The sequence below is a fragment of the Oncorhynchus tshawytscha genome, linkage group LG17, assembly GCF_018296145.1.
Source record: "Oncorhynchus tshawytscha isolate Ot180627B linkage group LG17, Otsh_v2.0, whole genome shotgun sequence".
Taxonomy (NCBI): domain Eukaryota; kingdom Metazoa; phylum Chordata; class Actinopteri; order Salmoniformes; family Salmonidae; genus Oncorhynchus; species Oncorhynchus tshawytscha.
In genome coordinates this window covers 8,332,587-8,356,084 of record NC_056445.1, presented here as the reverse complement: position 1 = coordinate 8,356,084, position 23,498 = coordinate 8,332,587, and the positions used below count along the sequence as shown (strand labels likewise).

Genomic DNA, 23,498 nt, shown 5'->3' with positions numbered 1-23,498 from the left:
ACCCTATCGTTATGACAGACACGAAACAATGTCAGTCAGTGAGTCAGGTGCTTCTAAGGCAGAAGGAAAAAGAAAATCACACCTGATGTCCTGAACAGTGAATGATGACAGTTGACATCATTATCCACACTCACAATACACAGTGTTTGCCTTTTGCTTGTTGCTTCACAATGTCATAATTGAAACAAACACAACATTAGAGTGTCAGGATAGGAGCACTCTGTATGAAATCCACTTCATATGACGACAGTGGACGATGTCAGTCAGATAACAGTGGAAGTAATATTTCCATTTAAGTGCCTTTTTTCCCCCCCAGCCCATTTCTTCACCCCCAGCCTCTTTCTTCACCCCCCAGCCCATTTCTTCACCCCCAGCCCATTTCTTCACTCCCCCAGCCCATTTCTTCACCCCCAGCCCATTTCTTCACCCCCAGCCCATTTCTTCATCCTCCCCCAGCGAATTTCGTCACCCCCCCCAGTCCATTTCTTCACCCCCAGCCCATTTCTTCACCCCCAGCCCATTTCTTCACCTCCCCAGCCCATTTCTTCACCCCCCAGCCCATTTCTTCACCCCCAGCCCATTTCTTCACCTCCCCAGCCCATTTCTTCACCCCCAGCCCATTTCTTCACCCCCAGCCCATTTCTTCACCTCCCCAGCGCATTTCTTCACCCCCAGGCCATTTCTTCATCCCTTCAGCCCATTTCTTCATCCCCCAGCCCATTTCTTCATCCCCCAGCCCATTTCTTCATCCCCCAGCCCATTTCTTCATCCCCCAGCCCATTTCTTCACCCCACCAGCCCATTTCTTCACCCCCCAGCGCATTTCTTCACCCCCCCAGCCCATTTCTTCACCCCCAGCCTCTTTCTTCACCCCCAGCCCATTTCTTCACCCCCAGCCCATTTCTTCACTCCCCCAGCCCATTTCTTCACCCCCCAGCCCATTTCTTCACCCCCCCCAGCCCATTTCTTCATCCTCCCCCCAGCCCACCCCCCAGTCCATTTCTTCACCCCCAGCCCATTTCTTCACCCCCAGCCCATTTCTTCACCTCCCCAGCCCATTTCTTCACCCCCAGCCCATTTCTTCACCCCCAGCCCATTTCTTCACCTCCCCAGCACATTTCTTCACCCCCAGCCCATTTCTTCACCCCCAGCCCATTTCTTCACCTCCCCAGCGCATTTCTTCACCCCCCAGGCCATTTCTTCATCCCCCAGCCCATTTCTTCATCCCCCAGCCCATTTCTTCATCCCCCAGCCCATTTCTTCATCCCCCAGCCCATTTCTTCACCCCCCCCAGCCCATTTCTTCACCCCCCAGCCCATTTCTTCACCCCCCAGCCCATTTCTTCACCTCCCCAGCCCATTTCTTCACCCCCCAGCCCATTTCTTCACCCCCAGCCTCTTTCTTCACCCCCCAGCCCATTTCTTCACCCCCAGCCCATTTCTTCACCCCCCCAGCCCATTTCTTCACCCCCCAGCCCATTTCTTCACCCCCCAGCCTCTTTCTTCACCCCCCAGCCCATTTCTTCACCCCCAGCCCATTTCTTCACTCCCCCAGCCCATTTCTTCACCCCCCAGCCCATTTCTTCACCCCCCAGCCCATTTCTTCATCCTCCCCCAGCGAATTTCGTCACCCCCCAGTCCATTTCTTCACCCCCAGCCCATTTCTTCACCCCCAGCCCATTTCTTCACCTCCCCAGCCCATTTCTTCACCCCCCAGCCCATTTCTTCACCCCCAGACCATTTATTCACCTCCCCAGCCCATTTCTTCACCCCCCAGCCCATTTCTTCACCCCCAGCCCATTTCTTCACCTCCCCAGCGCATTTCTTCACCCCCCAGGCCATTTCTTCATCCCTTCAGCCCATTTCTTCATCCCCCAGCCCATTTCTTCATCCCCCAGCCCATTTCTTCATCCCCCAGCCCATTTCTTCACCCCCCAGCCCATTTCTTCACCCCAGCCCATTTCTTCATCCCCCAGCCCATTTCTTCATCCCCCCAGCCCATTTCTTCATCCCCCCAGCCCATTTCTTCACCCCCAGCCCATTTCTTCACCCCCAGCCCATTTCTTCACCCCCAGCCCATATCTTCACCCCCAGCCCATTTCTTCATCCCCTCCCAGCCCATTTCTTCATCGCCCCCAGCCCATTTCTTCATCCCCAGCCCATTTCTTCACCCCCCAGCCCATTTCTTCATCCCCTCCCAGCCCATTTCTTCATCGCCCCCAGCCCATTTCTTCATCCCCAGCCCATTTCTTCATCCCCAGCCCATTTCTTCACCCCCAGCCCATTTCTTCACCTCCCCAGCCCATTTCTTCACCCCCCAGGCCATTTCTTCATCCCTTCAGCCCATTTCTTCATCAAATCAAATCAAATCAAATGTATTTATATAGCCCTTCGTACATCAGCTGATATCTCAAAGTGCTGTACAGAAACCCAGCCTAAAACCCCAAACAGCAAGCAATGCAGGTGTAGAAGCACGGTGGCTAGGAAAAACTCCCTAGAAAGGCCAAAACCTAGGAAGAAACCTAGAGAGGAACCAGGCTATGTGGGGTGGCCAGTCCTCTTCTGGCTGTGCCGGGTGGAGATTATAACAGAACATGGCCAAGATGTTCAAATGTTCATAAATGACCAGCATGGTCGAATAATAATAATGCAGAACAGTTGAAACTGGAGCAGCAGCACAGTCAGGTGGAAGTTGAAACTGGAGCAGCAGCATGGCCAGGTGGACTGGGGACAGCAAGGAGTCATCATGTCAGGTAGTCCTGGGGCATGGTCCTAGGGCTCAGGTCCTCCGAGAGTGAGAAAGAAAGAGAGAAGGAGAGAATTAGAGAACGCACACTTAGATTCACACAGGACACCGAATAGGACAGGAGAAGTACTCCAGATATAACAAACTGACCCCAGCCCCCGACACATAAACTACTGCAGCATAAATACTGGAGGCTGAGACAGGAGGGGTCAGGAGACACTGTGGCCCCATCCGAGGACACCCCGGACAGGGCCAAACAGGAAGGATATAACCCCACCCACTTTGCCAAAGCACAGCCCCCACACCACTAGAGGGATATCTTCAACCACCAACTTACCATCCTGAGACAAGGCTGAGTATAGCCCACAAAGATCTCCGCCACGGCACAAGCCAAGGGGGGCGCCAACCCAGACAGGATGACCACAACAGTGAATCAACCCACTCAGGTGACGCACCCCCTCCAGGGACGGCATGAGAGAGCCCCAGCAAGCCAGTGACTCAGCCCCTGTAATAGGGTTAGAGGCAGAGAATCCCAGTGGAAAGAGGGGAACCGGCCATGCACAGACAGCAAGGGCGGTTCGTTGCTCCAGAGCCTTTCCGTTCACCTTCCCACTCCTGGGCCAGACTACACTCAATCATATGACCCACTGAAGAGATGAGTCTTCAGTAAAGACTTAAAGGTTGAGACCGAGTTTGCGTCTCTGACATGGGTAGGCAGACCGTTCCATAAAAATGGAGCTCTATAGGAGAAAGCCCTGCCTCCAGCTGTTTGCTTAGAAATTCTAGGGACAATTAGGAGGCCTGCGTCTTTTGACCGTAGCGTACGTGTAGGTATGTACGGCAGGACCAAATCAGAGAGATAGGTAGGAGCAAGCCCATGTAATGCTTTGTAGGTTAGCAGTAAAACCTTGAAATCAGCCCTTGCTTTGACAGGAAGCCAGTGTAGAGAGGCTAGCACTGGAGTAATATGATAAAAAATGTTGGTTCTAGTCAGGATTCTAGCAGCCGTATTTAGCACTAACTGAAGTTTATTTAGTGCTTTATCCGGGTAGCCGGAAAATAAAGCATTGCAGTAGTCTAACCTAGAAGTGACAAAAGCATGGATTCATTTTTCTGCATCATTTTTGGACAGAAAGTTTCTGATTTTTGCAATGTTACGTAGATGGAAAAAAGCTGTCCTCGAAATGGTCTTGATATGTTCTTCAAAAGAGAGATCAGGGTCCAGAGTAACGCCGAGGTCCTTCACAGTTTTATTTGAGACGACTGTACAACCATTAAGATTAATTGTCAGATTCAACAGAAGATCTCTTTGTTTCTTGGGACCTAGAACAAGCATCTCTGTTTTGTCCGAGTTTAATAGTAGAAAGTTTGCAGCCATCCACTTCCTTATGTCTGAAACACATGCTTCTAGCAAGGGCAATTTTGGGGCTTCACCATGTTTCATTGAAATGTACAGCTGTGTGTCATCCGCATAGCAGTGAATGTTTACATGATGTTTTCGAATAACATCCCCAAGAGGTAAAATATATAGTGAAAACAATAGTGGTCCTAAAACAAACCATTCACAGAGACAAACTGATATCTTTCTGACAGATAAGATCTAAACCAGGCCAGAACATGTCCGTGTAGACCAATTTGGGTTCCCAATCTCTCCAAAAGAATGTGGTGATCGATGGTATCAAAAGCAGCACTAAGGTCTAGGAGCACGAGGACAGATGCAGAGCCTCGGTCCGATGCAATTAAAATGTCATTTACCACCTTCACAAGTGCTGTCTCAGTGCTATGATGGGGTCTAAAACCAGACTGAAGCATTTCGTAGACATTGTTTGTCTTCAGGAAGGCAGTGAGTTGCTGAGCAACAGCCTTCTCTAAGATTTTTGAGAGGAATGGAAGATTCGATATAGGCCGATAGTTTTTTATATTTTCTGGGTCAAGGTTTGGCTTTTTCAAGAGAGGCTTTATTACTGCCACTTTTAGTGAGTTTGGGACACATCCAGTGGATAGAGAGCCGTTTATTATGTTCAACATAGGAGGGCCAAGCACAGGAAGCAGCTCTTTCAGTAGTTTAGTTGGAATAGGGTCCAGTATGCAGCTTGAAGGTTTAGAGGCCATGATTATTTTCATCATTGTGTCAAGAGATATAGTACTAAAACACTTGAGCGTCTCTCTTGATCCTAGGTCCTGGCAGAGTTGTGCAGACTCAGGACAACTGAGGTTTGGAGGAATACGCAGGTTTAAAGAGGAGTCCGTAATTTGCTTACTAATAATCATAATCTTTTCCTCAAAGAAGTTCATGAATTTATCACTGCTAAAGTGAAAGTCATCCTCTCTTGGGGAATGCTGCTTTTTAGTTAGCTTTGCGACAGTATCAAAAAGGAATTTCGGATTGTTCTTATTTTCCTCAATTAAGTTAGAAAAATAGGATGATCGAGCAGCAGTAAGGGCTCTTCGGTACTGCACGGTACCGTCCTTCCAAGCTAGTCGGAAGACTTCCAGTTTGGTGTGGCGCCATTTCCGTTCCAATTTTCTGGAAGCTTGCTTCAGAGCTCGGGTATTTTCTGTGTACCAGGGAGCTAGTTTCTTATGAGAATTTTTTTTTTTAGTTTTTAGGGGTGCAACTGCATCTAGGGTATTGCGCAAGGTTAAATTGAGATCCTCCGTTAGGTGGTTAACTGATTTTTGTCCTCTGGCGTCCTTGGGTAGGCAGAGGGAGTCTGGAAGGGCATCAAGGAATCTTTGTGTTGTCTTTGTGTTGTCTGAATTTATAGCACGACTTTTGATGTTCCTTGGTTGGGGTCTGAGCAGATTATTTGTTGCAATTGCAAACGTAATAAAATGGTGGTCCGATAGTCCAGGATTATGAGGAAAAACATTAAGATCCACCACATTTATTCCATGGGACAAAACTAGGTCCAGCGTATGACTGTGACAGTGAGTGGGTCCAGAGACATGTTGGACAAAACCCACTGAGTCGATGATGGCTCCGAAAGCCTTTTGGAGTGGGTCTGTGGACTTTTCCATGTGAATATTAAAGTCACCAAAGATTAGAATATTATCTGCTATGACTACAAGGTCCGATAGGAATTCAGGGAACTCAGTGAGAAACGCTGTATATGGCCCAGGAGGCCTGTAAACAGTAGCTATAAAAAGTGATTGAGTAGGCTGCATAGATTTCATGACTAGAAGCTCAAAAGACGAAAACGTCATTTTCTTTTTGTAAATTGAAATTTGCTATCGTAAATGTTAGCAACCCCTCCGCCTTTGCGGGATGCACGGGGATATGGTCACTAGTGTAGCCAGGAGGTGAGGCCTCATTTAAAACAGTAAATTCATCAGGCTTAAGCCATGTTTCAGTCAGGCCAATCACATCAAGATTATGATCAGTGATTAGTTCATTGACTATAATTGCCTTTGAAGTAAGGGATCTAACATTAAGTAGCCCTATTTTGAGATGTGAGGTATCATGATCTCTTTCAGTAATGACAGGAATGGAGGTGGTCTTTATCCTAGTGAGATTGCTAAGGCGAACACCGCCATGTTTAGTTTTGCCCAACCTAGGTCGAGGCACAGACACGGTCTCAATGGTGATAGCTGAGCTGACTACACTGACTGTGCTAGTGGCAGACTCCACTATGCTGGCAGGCTGGCTAACAGCCTGCTTCCTGGCCTGCACCCTATTTCATTGTGGAGCTAGAGGAGTTAGAGCCCTGTCTATGTTGGTAGATAAGATGAGAGCACCCCTCCAGCTAGGATGGAGTCCGTCACTCCTCAGCAGGTCAGGCTTGGTCCTGTTTGTGGGTGAGTCCCAGAAAGAGGGCCAATTATCTACAAATTCTATCTTTTGGGAGGGGCAGAAAACAGTTTTCAACCAGCGATTGAGTTGTGAGACTCTGCTGTAGAGCTCATCACTCCCCCTAACTGGGAGGGGGCCAGAGACAATTACTCGATGCCGACACATCTTTCTAGCTGATATGCACGCAGAAGCTATGTTGCGCTTGGTGATCTCTGACTGTTTCATCCTAACATCGTTGGTGCCGACGTGGATAACAATATCTCTATACTCTCTACACTCGCCAGTTTTAGCTTTAGCCAGCACCATCTTCAGATTAGCCTTAACGTCGGTAGCCCTGCCCCCTGGTAAACAGTGTATGATCGCTGGATGATTCGTTTTAAGTCTAATACTGCGGGTAATGGAGTCGCCAATGACTAGAGTTTTCAATTTGTCAGAGCTAATGGTGGGAAGCTTCGGCGTCTCAGACCCCGTAACGGGAGGAGTAGAGACCAGAGAAGACTCATCCGCCCCAGCCCATTTCTTCATCCCCCCAGCCCATTTCTTCACCCCCCAGCCCATTTCTTCATCCCCCAGCCCATTTCTTCACCCCCCAGCCCATTTCTTCATCCCCCCAGCCCATCTCCATCAGAGGCATATCATATGAGCGGATGTCATCAGATAATGATGATGATGACAATAAGAATATTCCTGTGAACCTTTTACTGCAGTGGGATAAAACAGAGTCTACTTTGAAACAACAGTATACACCTCACACACATGGTTATGGGCATAAAAAAATAAGACACCTGTACCATGTCAGATATAGAATTAAAGTCTATTCAATTTTGAGTTTGCATCCCGATACAACACTTTATATACATCACAGAAAACTGAAATATAACAAAACCTTTGACATAGAAACACCAGATTAAATAATGTTTATTAATTATGAAATTATGAAAAATAATACAATTCTACACGTGAGGCCAATGGGTCATTTGAATGCAGGAAAGGGCTACAGTGCCATTTCCTTTCCCATCTCCTCTCTTCTTCCTCTAACCCTGGGCATCCATTAACCCAGGCCTGTTCTGCTCCTACCCATGTGATAGAGGAGACACGTTACACAACCTGCCTGCCATAGGCCATTGTACATCAGATGCCTGCTTCCTTGACTGCTGTAGTTAGTTTCATAATGACCATGTACAACTTAACCGTCAAACTGAAGGTGCTTTACAAGAGAGAGGAGAGGCTGCTGTAGTGTTTCCTGTAGTTTGATTGATTCCCGAAGAATAGAGGGCGAAGCTGAAGCTTTTCATTCTTCTTTCAAAGGGACCTTTCAAAACTGATTGAGACACTTTTTGTCAGCAGCACAACAACAGAACCAGTTATCGGTGTTTGTGTGTGTATGTGTTTCAGAAGATCACTGTAAGCCCAGTGTCTACAGTCCCAGGTCTCAGTTTCAGGTGCAATAAAGGGCCAGAGAAGGGTGTGTTTGCATGCCTGTGTTTGTGGGCATGTTTTTGTGTATGTGTACAGTCGTTGCCAAAAGTTTTGAGAATGACACAAATATTAATTTTCACAAAGTTTGCTGCCTCAGTGTCTTTAGATATTTTTGTCAGATGTTACTATGGAATACTGAAGTATAATTACAAGCATTTCATAAGTGTCAATGGCTTTTATTGACAATTACATGAAGTTGACGCAAGAGTCAATATTTGCAGTGTTGACCCTTCTTTTTCAAGACCTCTGTAATCCGCCCTGGCATGCTGTCAATTAAATTCTGGGCCACATCCTGACTGATGGCAGCCCATTCTTGCATAATCAATGCTTGGAGTTTGTCAGAATTTGTGGGTTTTTGTTTGTCCACCCGCCTCTTGAGGATTGTCCACAAGTTCTCAATGGGATTAAGGTCTGGGGAGTTTCCTGGCCATGGACCCAAAATATTTATGTTCTGTTCCCCGAGCTACTTAGTTATCACTTTTGCCTCATGGCAAGGTGCTCCATCATGCTGGAAAAGGCATTGTTCATCACCAAACTGTTCCTGGATGGTTGGGAGAAGTTGCTCTTGGGGGATGTGTTGGTACCATTCTTTATTCATGACTGTGTTCTTAGGCAAAATTGTGAGTGAGTCCACTACCTTGGCTGAGAAGCAACCCCACACATGAATGGTCTCAGGATGCTTTACTGTTGGCATGACACAGGGCTGATGATAGCGCTCACCTTGTCTTCTCCGGACAATATTTTTTACGGATGCCCCAAACAATCAGAAAGAGGATTCATCAGAGAAAATGACTTTTCCCCAGTCCTCAGCAGTCCAATCCCTGTACCTTTTGCAGAATATCAGTCTGTCCCTGATGTTTTTCCTGGAGAGAAGTGGCTTCTCTGCTGCCCTTCTTGACACCAGGCCATCCTCCAAAGGTCTTTGCCTCACTGTGCGTACAGATGCACTCACACCTGCCTGCTGCCATTCCTGAGCAAGCTATGTACTGGTGGTGCCCCGATCCCGCAGCTGAATCAACTTTAGGAGACGGTCCTGGCGCTTGCTGGACTTTCTTTGGCGCCCTGAAGCCTTCTTCACAACAATTGAACCACTCTCCTTGAAGTTCTTGATGATCCGATAAATGGTTGATTTAGGTGCAATCTTACTGCCAGCAATATCCTTGCCTGTGAAGCTCATTTTGTGCAAAGCAATGATGACGTCACGTGTTTCCTTGCAGGTAACCATGGTTGACAGAGGAAGAACAATGATTCCAAGCACCACTCTCCTTTTTTAAGCTTCCAGTCTGTTATAAGAACTCAATCAGCATGACAGTGTGATCTCCAGCCTTGTCCTCGTCAACACACACACACCTGTGTTAAGGAGAAAATCACTGACATGATGTCAGCTGGTCCTTTTGTGGCAGGGCTGAAATGCAGTGGAAATGTGGTTTTTTTGGAGGGGGGGGGGATTCAGTTCATTTGCACGGCAAAGAGGGACTTTGCAATTACTTGCAATTCATCTGATCACTCTTCATAACATTCTGGAGTATATGCAAATTGCCATCATATAAACTGAGGCAGCAGACTTTGTGAAAATTCAGATTTGTGTCATTCTCAAAACTTTTCGCCACGACTGTATGTATGTATGTATGTATGTATGTATGTATGTATGTATGTATGTATGTATGTATGTATGTATGTATGTATGTATGTATGTATGTGTATGTATGTATGTGTGTGTGTGTGTGTGTGTGTGTGTGTGTGTGTGTGTGTGTGTGTGTGTGTGTGTGGGGGGTGTGTGTGTGTGTGTGTGTGTGGGGGTGTGTGTGTGTGTGTGTGTGTGTGTGCGTGTGTGTGTGTGTGGGGGTGTGTGTGTGTGTATGTGTGTGTGTGTTGAATGGTCCCTCCTTAACCCCTGCTCTACAGCATCAGTATCTCAGGGTAAAGATGCCCTGGGAGTAAAGGGCCTGCTCCAATGCACAATGCAGTCCAAATTGTACAAAAGCTGATGAAACTAACACTGTAAAAGTGTGAACGAATTTGATCACTGTTATTTACTGATAGTTGCTGGTTGAAAATACAATCTACACCCGACCTTCTAATCAGCGGGTTTGCATGGGCAGGAGTTTTGGCTTTCCACGGAGACATCACCATGCAGGAAATTGATTGATTGACCAATAACAAAGAGAGTTCGAAACCTCTCTGCCAATATATAACAGCTGGTTTTCAGTTGTCCCCTTCCACACAGACAGCCCTAGCCAAATTATAATGATTTTTGCTAAAAAGACAGTTTGGCCCATCTTCATGGAAATCTATTGCAGTAAGGTACTTAATTGTTACGCATAAATGATTTGATATTGATATAAAAACAGCTGCATCGGTTCTTTAAAACCCTGTTCCTAGTGCATGAATTCCTCAGGTACTTAGCCACAATTTAACCTCTGATATGAGAGGAGTTAAAAAGCCAGCCGCCTGACTCCATTCTCCTCTCTTTGTAATGTGTGGGCACAGGGCAGCAATACTCCCTCTTCTTTCTGTTTTCTTCACAAATGAATGCGAAGAAGTCATGAATAAGTGAATGATTGATTGTTTCCTGTAATCTAGTTGTGTATCGTGCCTGTTGTTTTTCCCTACACTGTGGGTCCAGATGCTTCTCAGGACTCTTTGTAGCTCTAGAATTAGATCAGGGCTGAGATGAGATTTTACAATAGTCTGATGTTACCGTTGTGGTTTGCAGCAGGGAAGTGATGCGGGATGGTCTCTCGGGGAACCATTGTGGTTGGCCGAGGCAGGGGCTGAGGTCAAGTCCAGATCTGCAGTGAGTCAGCATGATGATGCTGTGGCTGAATCACCTTTCTTACCATCATAGTTATTCATATTCATGGAGATCTACACATACTGTATAGACTCAAACATATCCATCACAGAGAACACTGGTTAGGACGGTCACCAGCCTTCCCTGGCGCAGTCAGTGCACCCTGGCCTCTGGCCTGCAGTACATCTCTAATTTTACAAGAGCTGTTTCTGTTTTAAGTGCATTTGTTTAGTAGGAGATTATGCTGGCTAGAAATGTGACTGTGCTACTGCCTGGCCCTGCGTCTTTCAGCCCGTTGAACCAGGTCAATGTGTAGTGGTGGTGGTGGCTGTGTGGAGAAAGGGGACAGAGAGAGAGTGGGAGGGAGAGAATGAGAGAGACAGAGAATGAGAGGGAGAGAGGGAGAATAGAGAGAGAGGAGAGGGAGACAGAGAGGGAAGGGACAGAGAGAGGAAGGGGAAGGGGAGAGAAGGACAGAGAGAGAATGTGACAAAGAGAGACAGATAGGCAAGGCTGCCCCAGATAATTCGGACTGGGTCCATAGGAGAGAAAGGAGAGTCTTGGCTCAGGCCCAGGACAGCTGCTTCTGAATGGGTTATTGCTATAGTGAGCTAGCCTGGCGCAGTCCATTTTGTTCTGAGAGGGGTTAGAGAGTTAGCATGGTGCTCCTCTGGCAGTCACTGTCATCGCTGTAATGAGGCCGCCAGCGTGAGGCTAACTGGACATGTCACATGGTGAGAGTCTCTGTCAGGAGCTCTACGGTGTGTGTGTCCGTACTAGAGGTCGACTGATTATGATTTTTCAACGCCGATACCGATTATTGGAGGACCAAAAAAGCCGCTACCGATTAATCGGCCTATTTTTTATAATGTATTTGTAATAATGACAATTACAACAATACTGAATGAACACTTATTTTAACTCAAGTAAATAATGAAACATGTTCAATTTGGTTTAAATAATGCAAACACAAAGTGTTGGAGAAGAAAGTAAAAGTGCAATATGTGCTATGTAAGAAAGCTAACGTTTCAGTTCCTTGCTCAGAACATGAGAACATATGAAAGCTGGTGGTTCCTTTTAACATAAGTCTTCAATGTTCCCAGGTAAGAAGTTTTAGGTTGTAGTTATAGGAATTATAGGACTATTTCCCTCTATACCATTTGTATTTCATTAACCTTTGACTATTGGATGTTCTTATAGGCACTTTAGTATTGCCAGTGTAACAGTATAGCTTCCGTCCCTCTCCTCGCTCCTCCCTGGGCTCGAACCAGCAACACAATGACAACAGCCACCACATCGAAGCAGCGTTACCCATACAGAGCAAGGGGAATAACTACTAGAAGGCTCAGAGCGAGTGACGTTTGAAATGCTATTAGCGTGCGCTAACTAGCCAGCCATTTCACTTCGGTTACACCAGCCTCATCTCAGGAGTTGATAGGCTTGAAGTCATAAACAGCGCAACTTACCTTGGCTTACTGCATTCGCGTAACAGGCAGTCTCCTTGTGGAGTGCAATGAGAGAGAGGCAGGTCGTTATTGCGTTGGACTAGTTAACTGTAAGGTTGCAAGATTGGATCCCCTTAGCTGACAAGGTGAAAATCTGTCGTTCTGACCCTGAACGAGGCAGTTAACCCACTGTTCCTAGGCCGTCATTGAAAATAAGAATGTGTTCTTAACTGACTTGCCTAGTTAAATAAAGGTATAAAAAAATATATATAAAAAATATATTTAAAAAATCGACAAATCGGCGCCCAAAAATACCCGATTTCCGATTGTTATGAAAACTTGAAATCGGCCCTAATTAATCGGCCATTCCGATTAATCGGTCCACCTCTAGTCCGTACGCGTGTGTGTTTGCTTGCATGTATGTGTGTGTGTCAGTCCATGTGTGTGTCAGCCCATCATCTTAGAGAAGAGGCCTACTCCACCTAGACCACCTCTTCTGAACCGGATCATTAAACAATAGCTATTTTATATTCCATGAAGCAGGCTTAACCTGACCGGGGGGTTGACTGGATAAATATATAGCCGTTATCATAGAGAGCTAGGTGCTCACTGCTTAGTCAGTCAGTCCCCCTGTACTGTGTTAGGCAAAGGCTTTGGGGCCCCTTTAGAGTTACAGGAACTGGAGAGTTAGATTTCCTCTGGGAGAAAACAAGACATAAGACTCAATGGTTTGTGGCACTACAGTGAAGTGTTGTTCTATGCTGGTCATGGGGATGGAGTTGGACTCAAAGGGTGTGTACATTTTTGGTTCAGCCCAGCACTAACACACATCTTGTTCAACTAATCGCCTAATCACTGATTGCCTTGATTCGTTTTGTCAGAGCTGGGCTAGAACAAAAATGCTCACCAGTCTGGGCCCCCAGGAACAGTATTGAAAATTACTGCTCAAGGGCGGATTAGTGCTTTCAAAGTCTACATGATGGTATGGAGAAGTTACTGTAAACGTCAACCCTTATTCACCCTGACGGATCCAGTGTTTTCATTTGACTCATAGCCTGAAACCCGTCGGTCAACTGTCCCAGCCAGAGGACAAATGTCATGTACACAAGTGCACTGCTCACTCACTGCACTGTGAAGTGTGCTCAACACTCATAGGCTTCTCATTATATATTTTATAGGCCTCAAAATAACAAAGGCACTCGTCCACTGTTGATGACCTCATAGAGCTTTCACCAAGAGAATACCCTAATGTACAAACGGGGGAGAATCTCACTTTCATTTCCTTGATTCCTCATGTCCTCTCTCCTCGGGTTTTGAGAAGGAGGCAAAGAAAGAGGAAGCAAGGAAACATGGAAATGCAATTGAGAGTCTCCCCGGATATTTGACCAGTTCAAGATTGTCGACAGATTTCCCCCCTGAATAAAAACATTAAACTCAACTGACCACTGCCACTTCAAAGCTGCTTTTTCAACACCAGGAAGACATTTCAGATCAGATGTTTGTTTAAACAGTATATGCCTCTAGACCAGAGCCATATAGATCAATGTATATCTGGTTCTATGTCTCCAAATGTGTTGGTTTAGTGCATTTAAACAAATCAATCTATTGATTCTCTCCAGTATCTTATATCCTTCTCTAATTAGTAAATTATCGCTGGTGTCTGGACTGGGATTGAGGGGGGGAGGGGGTCTGTTTGTGTATTGGAGACACTGGGAGATGTCGCAGACAAGGCTGGAGTCCTAGACACACACACACACACACACAAGGAGGATTGTTTGACTGGTTGTCGTCTTGCGTCACCACCTTGGCTGGGATGCTCTCATCACAATCAATCAGGCCAATGATGTGATTCAAACTGCACTGAACTCTTTCCTCATGTAGGGACATTTGGCACCAAGTTAAATGCTGTTGAACGTAATCTCATGACCAGTGCTGTGTATTATCTAGTATCTTTGATCTCATATTTGGCTGGCCCAGCATTCTCACTTGTAGTATTTCCGTAGCATTATTGTTACTTAACGAGTGGTAAGCAGTGATGTGTATTATCTTTGTTTTGGTGGAGAACAGTGATGGTTCTGTCCTGTTTTAGGAAGCGGGCCAAAGGGATTACTATGGATTCCCCCTGACTCCCCTGACTCCCCTGACTCCCCTGACTCCCCCAAACCTCTAAAACATGTCAAATAGAGGTCTGTCAGAGGGGAGTTCTGCAGGAACATGAACAAAGAGATCAGTAATGGACTAGTCAACAACTAGCCTACCTGTTGAGGCAGCAGCAATACTGAAATACTGAAATACTCTGTAGCAAATACAGAAGGAAGTTATGACCCAGATGATGATCTAGAGGTGTAACATTACAGGTAATGCAGCCTCCTCTCCCCCTCTTCTCTTCCTCCTCTCCTCTCATCTATCCCTCCCTCACTTTGTCCCCTCTTCTCATTCACTGTGTAATCCCAGAGAGAGGATGCTAAATAGCAAGGATTTGATGTCACTGGGGCACAATACCACAGTAGCGTGACTGTGTGTGTGTGTGTGTGGTAGTGTGTGGTAGTGTGTACTGTATCCTGACTCCAATCACAATACCGCCCTTATTAAGACAATTACAGGCTGCCTAACACAAGTGGTACATTTACTTACAGTAGTCTTCCATCAAGCCTTCTGAATATTTCCCATTTGAATTCAGTTGAAATCCGGAGACATTAGTCCAGTGAGTTTTGTGATGAGCTAGACATCTGAAATATGACAGGCGCAGGGGCAGCGTGTATGGGGGAATTGCAAGGCAGGGTGTGACTGTTTACCTAGTGTAGCTCCACAGCTTCCACTCCTCTCTGAGCCCAGGCTCGAACACTGAGGGCCTCTGTATAGGGGCAGAGTGGTGGAGTGTGCTGGCAGCGTGAGGAGAATCACACAGACACACATACGCACGCACGCATACACACACGCGCAGGTATGCACGCACGCAGGCACACATACAAACACGCAGGTATGCACACACGCTCCAGTCCCCAGATACTGAATACCCCATGGTATTACCAGGGTATTCAACAGGCCCCTAGAAAAACAGATTAGTGAATAATACTCATGTTACTAATGACTGGAACAACAGATCTAATGTATGTAGCACAGTAACCGTTTTATAGAAGCAATAAAGTACTCACACGTTACATACCGGGGAAAACAGGGTTAGGTGGTTAACTTAATGTCTAAAAGTCAACCAAATCAAATCAAATTTATTTATATAGCCCTTCGTACATCAGCTGATATCTCAAAGTGCTGTACAGAAACCCAGCCTAAAACCCCAAACAGCAAGCAATGCAGGTGTAGAAGCACGGTGGCTAGGAAAAACTCCCTAGAAAGGCCAAAACCTAGGAAGAAACCTAGAGAGGAACCAGGCTATGTGGGGTGGCCAGTCCTCTTCTGGCTGTGCCGGGTGGAGATTATAACAGAACATGGCCAAGATGTTCAAATGTTCATAAATGACCAGCATGGTCGAATAATAATAAGGCAGAACAGTTGAAACTGGAGCAGCAGCACAGTCAGGTGGAAGTTGAAACTGGAGCAGCAGCATGGCCAGGTGGACTGGGGACAGCAAGGAGTCATCATGTCAGGTAGTCCTGGGGCATGGTCCTAGGGCTCAGGTCAGTTGAAACTGGAACAGCAGCATGGCCAGGTGGACTGGGGACAGCAAGGAGTCATCATGTCAGGTAGTCCTGGAGCTCAGGTCCTAGGGCTCAGGTCCCCTGAGAGAGAGAAAGAAAGAGAGAAGGAGAGAATTAGAGAACGCACACTTAGATTCACACAGGACACCGAATAGGACAGGAGAAGTACTCCAGATATAACAAACTGACCCCAGCCCCCCGACACATAAACTACTGCAGCATAAATACTGGAGGCTGAGACAGGAGGGGTCAGGAGACACTGTGGCCCCATTCGAGGTCACCCCCGGACAGGGCCAAACAGGAAGGATATAACCCCACCCACTTTGCCAAAGCACAGCCCCCACACCACTAGAGGGATATCTTCAACCACCAACTTACCATCCTGAGACAAGGCTGAGTATAGCCCACAAAGATCTCCGCCACGGCACAACCCAAGGGGGCGCCAACCCAGACAGGATGACCACAACAGTGAATCAACCCACTCAGGTGACGCACCCCCTCCAGGGATGGCATGAGAGAGCCCCAGTAAGCCAGTGACCCAGCCCCTGTAATAGGGTTAGAGGCAGAGAATCCCAGTGGAAAGAGGGGAACCGGCCAGGCAGAGACAGCAAGGGCGGTTCGTTGCTCCAGAGCCTTTCCGTTCACCTTCCCACTCCTGGGCCAGACTACACTCAATCATATGACCCACTGAAGAGATGAGTCTTCAGTAAAGACTTAAAGGTTGAGACCGAGTTTGCGTCTCTGACATGGGTAGGCAGACCGTTCCATAAAAATGGAGCTCTATAGGAGAAAGCCCTGCCTCCAGCTGTTTGCTTAGAAATTCTAGGGACAATTAGGAGGCCTGCGTCTTGTGACCGTAGCGTACGTGTAGGTATGTACGGCAGGACCAAATCAGAGAGATAGGTAGGAGCAAGCCCATGTAATGCTTTGTAGGTTAGCAGTAAAACCTTGAAGTCAGCCCTTGCTTTGACAGGAAGCCAGTGTAGAGAGGCACTGGAGTAATATGATAAAATTTTTTGGTTCTAGTCAGGATTCTAGCAGCCGTATTTAGCACTAACTGAAGTTTATTTAGTGCTTTATCCGGGTAGCCGGAAAATAGAGCATTGCAGTAGTCTAACCTAGAAGTGACAAAAGCATGGATTAATTTTTCTGCATCATTTTTTGGACAGAAAGTTTCTGATTTTTGCAATGTTACGTAGATGGAAAAAAGATGTCCTTGAAATGGTCTTGATATGTTCTTCAAAAGAGAGATCAGGGTCCAGAGTAACGCAAGGTCCTTCACAGTTTTATTTGAGACGACTGTACAACCATTAAGATTAATTGTCAGATTCAACAGAAGATCTCTTTGTTTCTTGGGACCTAGAACAAGCATCTCTGTTTTGTCCGAGTTTAATAGTAGAAAGTTTGCAGCCATCCACTTCCTTATGTCTGAAACACATGCTTCTAGCGAGGGCAATTTTGGGGCTTCACCATGTTTCATTGAAATGTACAGCTGTGTGTCATCCGCATAGCAGTGAAACCATAGCCCTGAATCATACTCGACATGCAACTTTCAAACTCTGCTTATCAAACTTTCTCCATTCAAACTCTGCTTATCCAACTTTCTCCATTCAAACTCTGCTTATCCAACTTTCTCCATTCAAACTATGCTTATCCAACTTTCTCCATTCAAACTCTGCTTATCAAACTTTCTCCATTCAAACTCTGCTTATCAAACTTTCTCCATTCAAACTCTGCTTATCAAACTTTCTACATTCAAACTCTGCTTATCAAACTTTCTACATTCAAACTCTGCTTGCCCTTGAGGCAAACTCAAAGCTTTGCCCTTGAGGTTTTGTCAAGGAGCAATAAGGACTCTATATGTACCTGCTGCATGCCACATCCCTGCATACCACAAGTCAATGTCAACACATCAGAATAAGTACTTGCATCGGGTTTAGTGACAATACGATATTGGATAACGTTCCCATGCCTCGTCTGATGACATTCCACCCTTCCAACATCTATGGAAGGATGGAATGTTATACAGTGACTAACTGTTATGGGATCATGTTTTTTCCGTGCCTCAAATTTAACCCTCAGCAATTAAGAAGACATCGAAGGAAACCAAGCACACAAAGCATCTCTGTGATAAACTCTCTCTCTCTCTCTCTCTCTCTCTCTCTCTCTCTCTCTCTCACTTTCACTCTCTCTCTCGCTCTCTCTCTCTCTCTCTCCCCTTTTTTGTATGTCTGTTCAGGTTAAATGTTTTATACAGTTACAAACCCCAACCCAACATCTCTCTCGCCCACTCTCAGGATTCGTCCTCAGCTGGCGAGGGAGAAGATCGAGGGATGTCACATCTGTACATTCTGTATGCCCGCCGAGCCCCAGGTGATGCTGGGTAAAGATAAGGCGTTCACGTACGACTACGTGTTTGACATGGACTCCCAGCAGGAGAGCATCTACACACACTGCACTGAGAAACTCATCGAGGGATGCTTCGAGGGGTACAACGCTACCATCTTCGCCTATGGACAGGTCAGATATTTGCATGACACACACACACACAGAGGTGTACATGCACAAATGCATACATATACACACGTGCACAAATGCATACATATACACACGTGCACAAATGCATAAAAAACACACACACACACACCATATTTGCCTACAGACTCAATGCAGTGCAATGCTGGCCACACCCAAGGAAATGGCTTGGCTCTGCCACACACAGGAATCCACCACGTGTGGTGGTCTCTGGTCCCTTGCCGGATGCATTCAAAAGCAGTGTTGTTACTGTAAGCAAGCAGAACATGTCATTTGAATGGCACAAAGTCATTTATCAAAGTCCTATCAGTGACTCAGTGAGGGATATACTGTAACTCCGCTAAACTCACATTGACTGTGGCAACACCATTTATCAAACCTCACAACTGTGTCTCAGTGAGTGATACAGCACTGCTGGAAACTGTTCTCAGTTAGGCTCCAAGTCTTCAATAGATCTCGTTTCATATGAAGAGAGACGCAAACAGGCCATGAAAACAGTCAACTCAGCAAAGGCAGGCATGTTCTAACAGGACCGACCTCAGGGTTTTTATTGGCTTGATAGATTAGCACATGTGACTGACTTTCTACAGTACATGTTCATATCTATCTATCAGGCTCTCTTTCACTATCTCTCTCTCTCCCTGCTCTCTCTCTCTCTCTCTCTGCCTATCTGTCTCTCTCTCTCTGCCTATCTGTCTCTCTCTCTCTCTCCCTGCTCTCTCTCTCTCTCTCTGCCTATCTGTCTCTCTCTCTCTGCCTATCTGTCTCTCTCTCTCTCTCTCTCTCTCTCTGTCTCTCTCTCTCCCTGCTCTCTGCCTATCTGTCTCTCTCTCTCTGTCTCTCTCTCTCTGTCTCTCTCTCTCTGTCTCTCTCTCTGTCTCTCTCTCTCTCTGTCTCTCTCTCTCTCTCTCCCTGCTCTCTCTCTCTCTCTCTCTCTGCCTATCTGTCTCTCTCTCTCTGTCTCTCTCTCTCTCTCCCTGCTCTCTCTCTCTCTCTGCCTATCTGTCTCTCTCTCTCTGTCTCTCTCTCTCTCTCTCTCTCTGTCTCTCTCTCTCTGTCTCTCTCTCTCTGTCTCTCTCTCTCTGTCTCTCTCTCTCTCTCTGTCTCTCTCTCTCTCTCTCTCTCTCTCTCTCTCTGCATGCTGGGAGTGATTGGTGCATGCTGGGAATTGTTTGAGTGAAGGAGTACGTGTGTTGTGGAGAGTTAGATATTCACAACTTTCTTTCGGTTTGCTATTTCTTGGTGGCATTTTTTTTGTTGATGCATGATTAACGTTATTATTTTTGTTGTGGTAGAATTAAGTATTTTGTTTTCGTATCGAAATTACCCTGGTTTTGGCGGGGATGGCAGCCCGAATGGGGATGCCGTCCCTGTCACTTCGGCATGGCTTTAGGTGTGTTACTGAAGCTGCTGTCACAGTGGAGGAGTTTCTGGTCGCCGTAGGAGAGAAGGTAGGCTATGAGAATATTGCGTATGCATCCCGGATGAATAAAGCTGTGGTGGTATTTCTTAGAGAAGAGTGTCTAGTTGATCGGATGGTTGAGCATGGTGTACTTCTTAAAGGAATGTTTATTCAAGTTACGCCGCTTTTTTCTCCGTCAACAAGGGTAACGATTTCAAATGTACCACCGTTTATTCCTAATGAGCTATTGGAGCGCGAGTTATTGCGCTTTGGGAAGTTCGCCAGTTCAATTAAGGTTGTCCCGTTGGGTTGCAAACACCCGGCGTTGAAACAGGTAATGTCATTTCGGCGACAGGTGTTTATGTTTTTGGACTCACCGGAGCAGACTTTAGAGTTATCGTTTAAAATCAAGTATGACAATAGATTGTATATGGCTTATGCTAGTACGGGTAGTCAACGGTGTTTTGAGTGTGGGGATGTTGGTCATAAGCGACATGCTTGCCCGAAAAGGGAGAAGGCAGAGGGAGGGGCACAGGTGGTCATCGTAACGCCTGGGCCCACTGATGTAGGGAGAGGTGAGCTGACAGCGGTAGAGCAGCCACAAGCACCTGTTGCTGAGGAACAAGTTATCCGTGTTGAGGGCACGGGGTTGCAACTTGTATTAGAAGGAAATGTTATGCTACAGAAAAGTATTGTTGTAGAAGGTAAGGATGTATCTGAAGAGCCAGTTCCTCAGACTGGTGAGCAGGTGCCCAGTATGAGTGCTGGGGTAAAGGAGGGGGTTCATGTGGAGCTAGGCTCCCAGGGAGTGGAGGAGATGCCCACTACGAGTGCTGGGGTTCATGTAGAGCTAGGCTCCCAGGTAGTGGAGGAGTTGCCCACTACGAGTAATGAGGTACAGGAGGGTTTGCATGTGGAGCTAAGCTCCCAGGTAGTGGAGGAGATGCCCACTACGAGTAATGAAGTACAGGAGGGTTTTCATGTGGAGCTAAGCTCCCAGGTAGTGGAGGAGATGCCCACTACGAGTAATGAAGTACAGGAGGGTTTTCATGTGGAGCTAAGCTCCCAGGTAGTGGAGGAGATGCCCACTACGAGTGCTGGGGTTCATGTGGAGCTAGGTTCTCAGTTAGTGGAGAAGATGCCCACTATGAGTAGTGATGTTCAGGTGGGGCTAGTCTCCCAGATAGTGGAGGAGATGCCTGGTACGAGTGATGAGGTGCAAGTGGAGAGTGTTGAAAGGGATGTGGTAGAGGGGAGTCAGTTGTCTGTGTTCTCAGCTGAGGAGGATCAAGAGAAGGATATGGATATCTCTTTAGATATGACAGCTGCTGGTGCGGACTCAGTTTATGATCTAGAGGAGGTAAATGAGTTTCTGGATCAGACTTTTGGGAAATCTGTCAAATTGGCAGATTATTTTGATGTTGATAAGTTTGTGAGGTCAGCTGTGATGTTACAGAAGACGGTGGGGTTAGACCAGCTGAGTGAGAAGAAGCGGTTTCGCTTGAGGAAATTTATTACTGCTGTTGCAGCAGCAAAAGGTGGTGGGAAACGTGTTCAGGTTAAGAGAAGAAAAAAAAAATAATGACGATGATCATGCTTCATAGGGTGTCTTTTTTCTCGTTGGTTTCTCTGTGGTTTCTTCTGCTTTTCTTTTCTCTTTTCTACATGGAGGTACTAAGGGTAGGTTCTCTCAATATGAATGGGGAAGGGACAGGAATAAGAGGGCTTGGGTATTAGAAGTAATAAAACAGAAAAGGCTTAATGTAGTTTTCCTACAGGAGACACATAGCGATGAGGAAAATGAGGTTGACTGGGGTATGTGGTGGGAGGGGCAGCATGTACTCAGTCATGGTACTAATTTCAGTGCTGGGGTGGCAATATTGTTTTCCTCAGGCTTAGGAGTGACTGTGGTATCTACAACAGAGATTGTCAAGGGTCGGGTTTTATTGGTCAAGGTGGATGTTATGGGGTTTTTTTTTTTGTTTTTTTGAATGTTTATGCTCCTAATGAGGGTACAGAGCGTATTGCTGTATTTGATCAACTAAAGGAAATGTTAAGACAGTGTGACCAAGAGGGGTGTATGGTTTTAGGGGGTGACTGGAACTGTACAGTGGATTTTACTGTTGATCGCACCGCTGAAGAACCTCACCTGCGGTCAGCCACTTGCCTGTCTGGCCTATTAACTGAGTTTGAGCTTTCTGATGTGTGGAGAGTAAGGAATGCCAAAGTTAGGCAGTACACATGGCTAAAAATTAATGAAGGTTGTGTCAGTGCAGCACGGTTAGACAGGTTGTATGTATCTGAGCAATACTGTAGTAGGGTTGGAAAGTGTGCCATTACTCCTGTGGGTTTCTCTGATCATCATATGGTTACTGTTGATATTCACTTGTCCTGTCCACGAAGGTCATCACCTTACTGGTATTTTAATGTTAAATTGTTACATGATGTCATGTTTTGTGACAGGTTTTTGTTGTTTTGGGAAAAATGGAGGGGTATAAAAGGGAATTTTGAGTCCTTGAGACAATGGTGGGAGGTTGGGAAGGCCCAAATACGAGTTTTTTGTCAACAGTATACTGCTCTGTCTCAAACTGAATTTAAAGAGACTATCAAGGCCCTTGAACAGGACATCAAATCTATTGAATTGAAGCTGCTCACTCAGAATGACCCTGGACTAGTCATGAACTTACAGGACAAGAGACATGAACTGAGGTCGTTTCTGCATGAAAGAGTGAAGGGTGCCTTGATTAGGTCTCGTTTCGCTTCCCTCAAGGATATGGATGCTCCTAGTGCTTTTTTTTTTTTAACCTAGGAAAGTCGACATTTCAACGTAAACAGATGGTCTGCCTTCGTCTCCCTGATGGGAAGGTGACCACGAATGATATTGAAATGCGTCAACATGCCGTGGATTTCTACTCGTCCCTTTATAAGGCGGAGGATTGTGACTCTATGTGTACTGAACAGTTGTTACATGGTCTTCCTAAATTGGGACCTGAGCAGAGAGTCGCATTGGACGCTGACATTACACTGCAGGAGCTGTCCACAGCAGTTATGCAGCTCTCAACAGGCCGAGCCCCTGGCATCGATGGGTTACCATCTGAGTTTTATAAGCACTTTTGGGGGTCTATTGGGGAGGACTTTTATGAAGTGATGTGTGAATCTTTTCATGAGGGTTCTCTTCCTGTATCCTGTCAACGTGCAGTGCTTTCACTGTTGCCAAAAAGGGGATTTGGCTCTCATAAAAATTGGAGACCTGTTGCTTTGCTGTGCACAGAATATAAAATTGTTTCTAGATGTCTCTCAAACAGGTTGAAAGAGTATCTGGGGTTGTTGATCCACAAGGACCAGTCCTACTGTGTGCCTGATCGCTCTATTGTTGACAACTTGTTTCTGATAAGAGATGTTTTAGACATTTGTAAACTGTCTGATGTAAATGTGGGTTTACTTTCGTTGGATCAGGAGAAGGCTTTTGATCGTGTGGACCACCAGTACTTGTTTAAAATAATGAAAGCCTTTGGGTTTGGGGATGTTTTTCTGTCTTGGGTGAATTTACTGTATGCTGGAGCCTCGTGTATGGTGAAGGTGGGTGGTGGTTTAAGTTGCCCCATCCCTGTCGAAAGGGGCATCAGGCAGGGATGCCCAATTTCAGGGCA

The 23,498-nt window shown here is 46.1% G+C and overlaps 1 protein-coding gene across 9 annotated transcripts in view; it reads left to right on the top strand.

Annotated features, from left to right (window-relative positions):
* LOC112216786 (kinesin-like protein KIF21A) overlaps nt 1-23,498 on the top strand; it is a 59,134-nt gene that overhangs the window by 5,243 nt on the left and 30,393 nt on the right. For all 9 annotated transcript variants that reach the window (XM_042300067.1, XM_042300068.1, XM_042300066.1 and 6 more), the window contains exon 2: nt 18,209-18,431. In XM_042300067.1, coding sequence (XP_042156001.1) covers nt 18,209-18,431 — 223 coding nt within the window. The remainder of the gene's footprint in view (nt 1-18,208; nt 18,432-23,498) is intronic.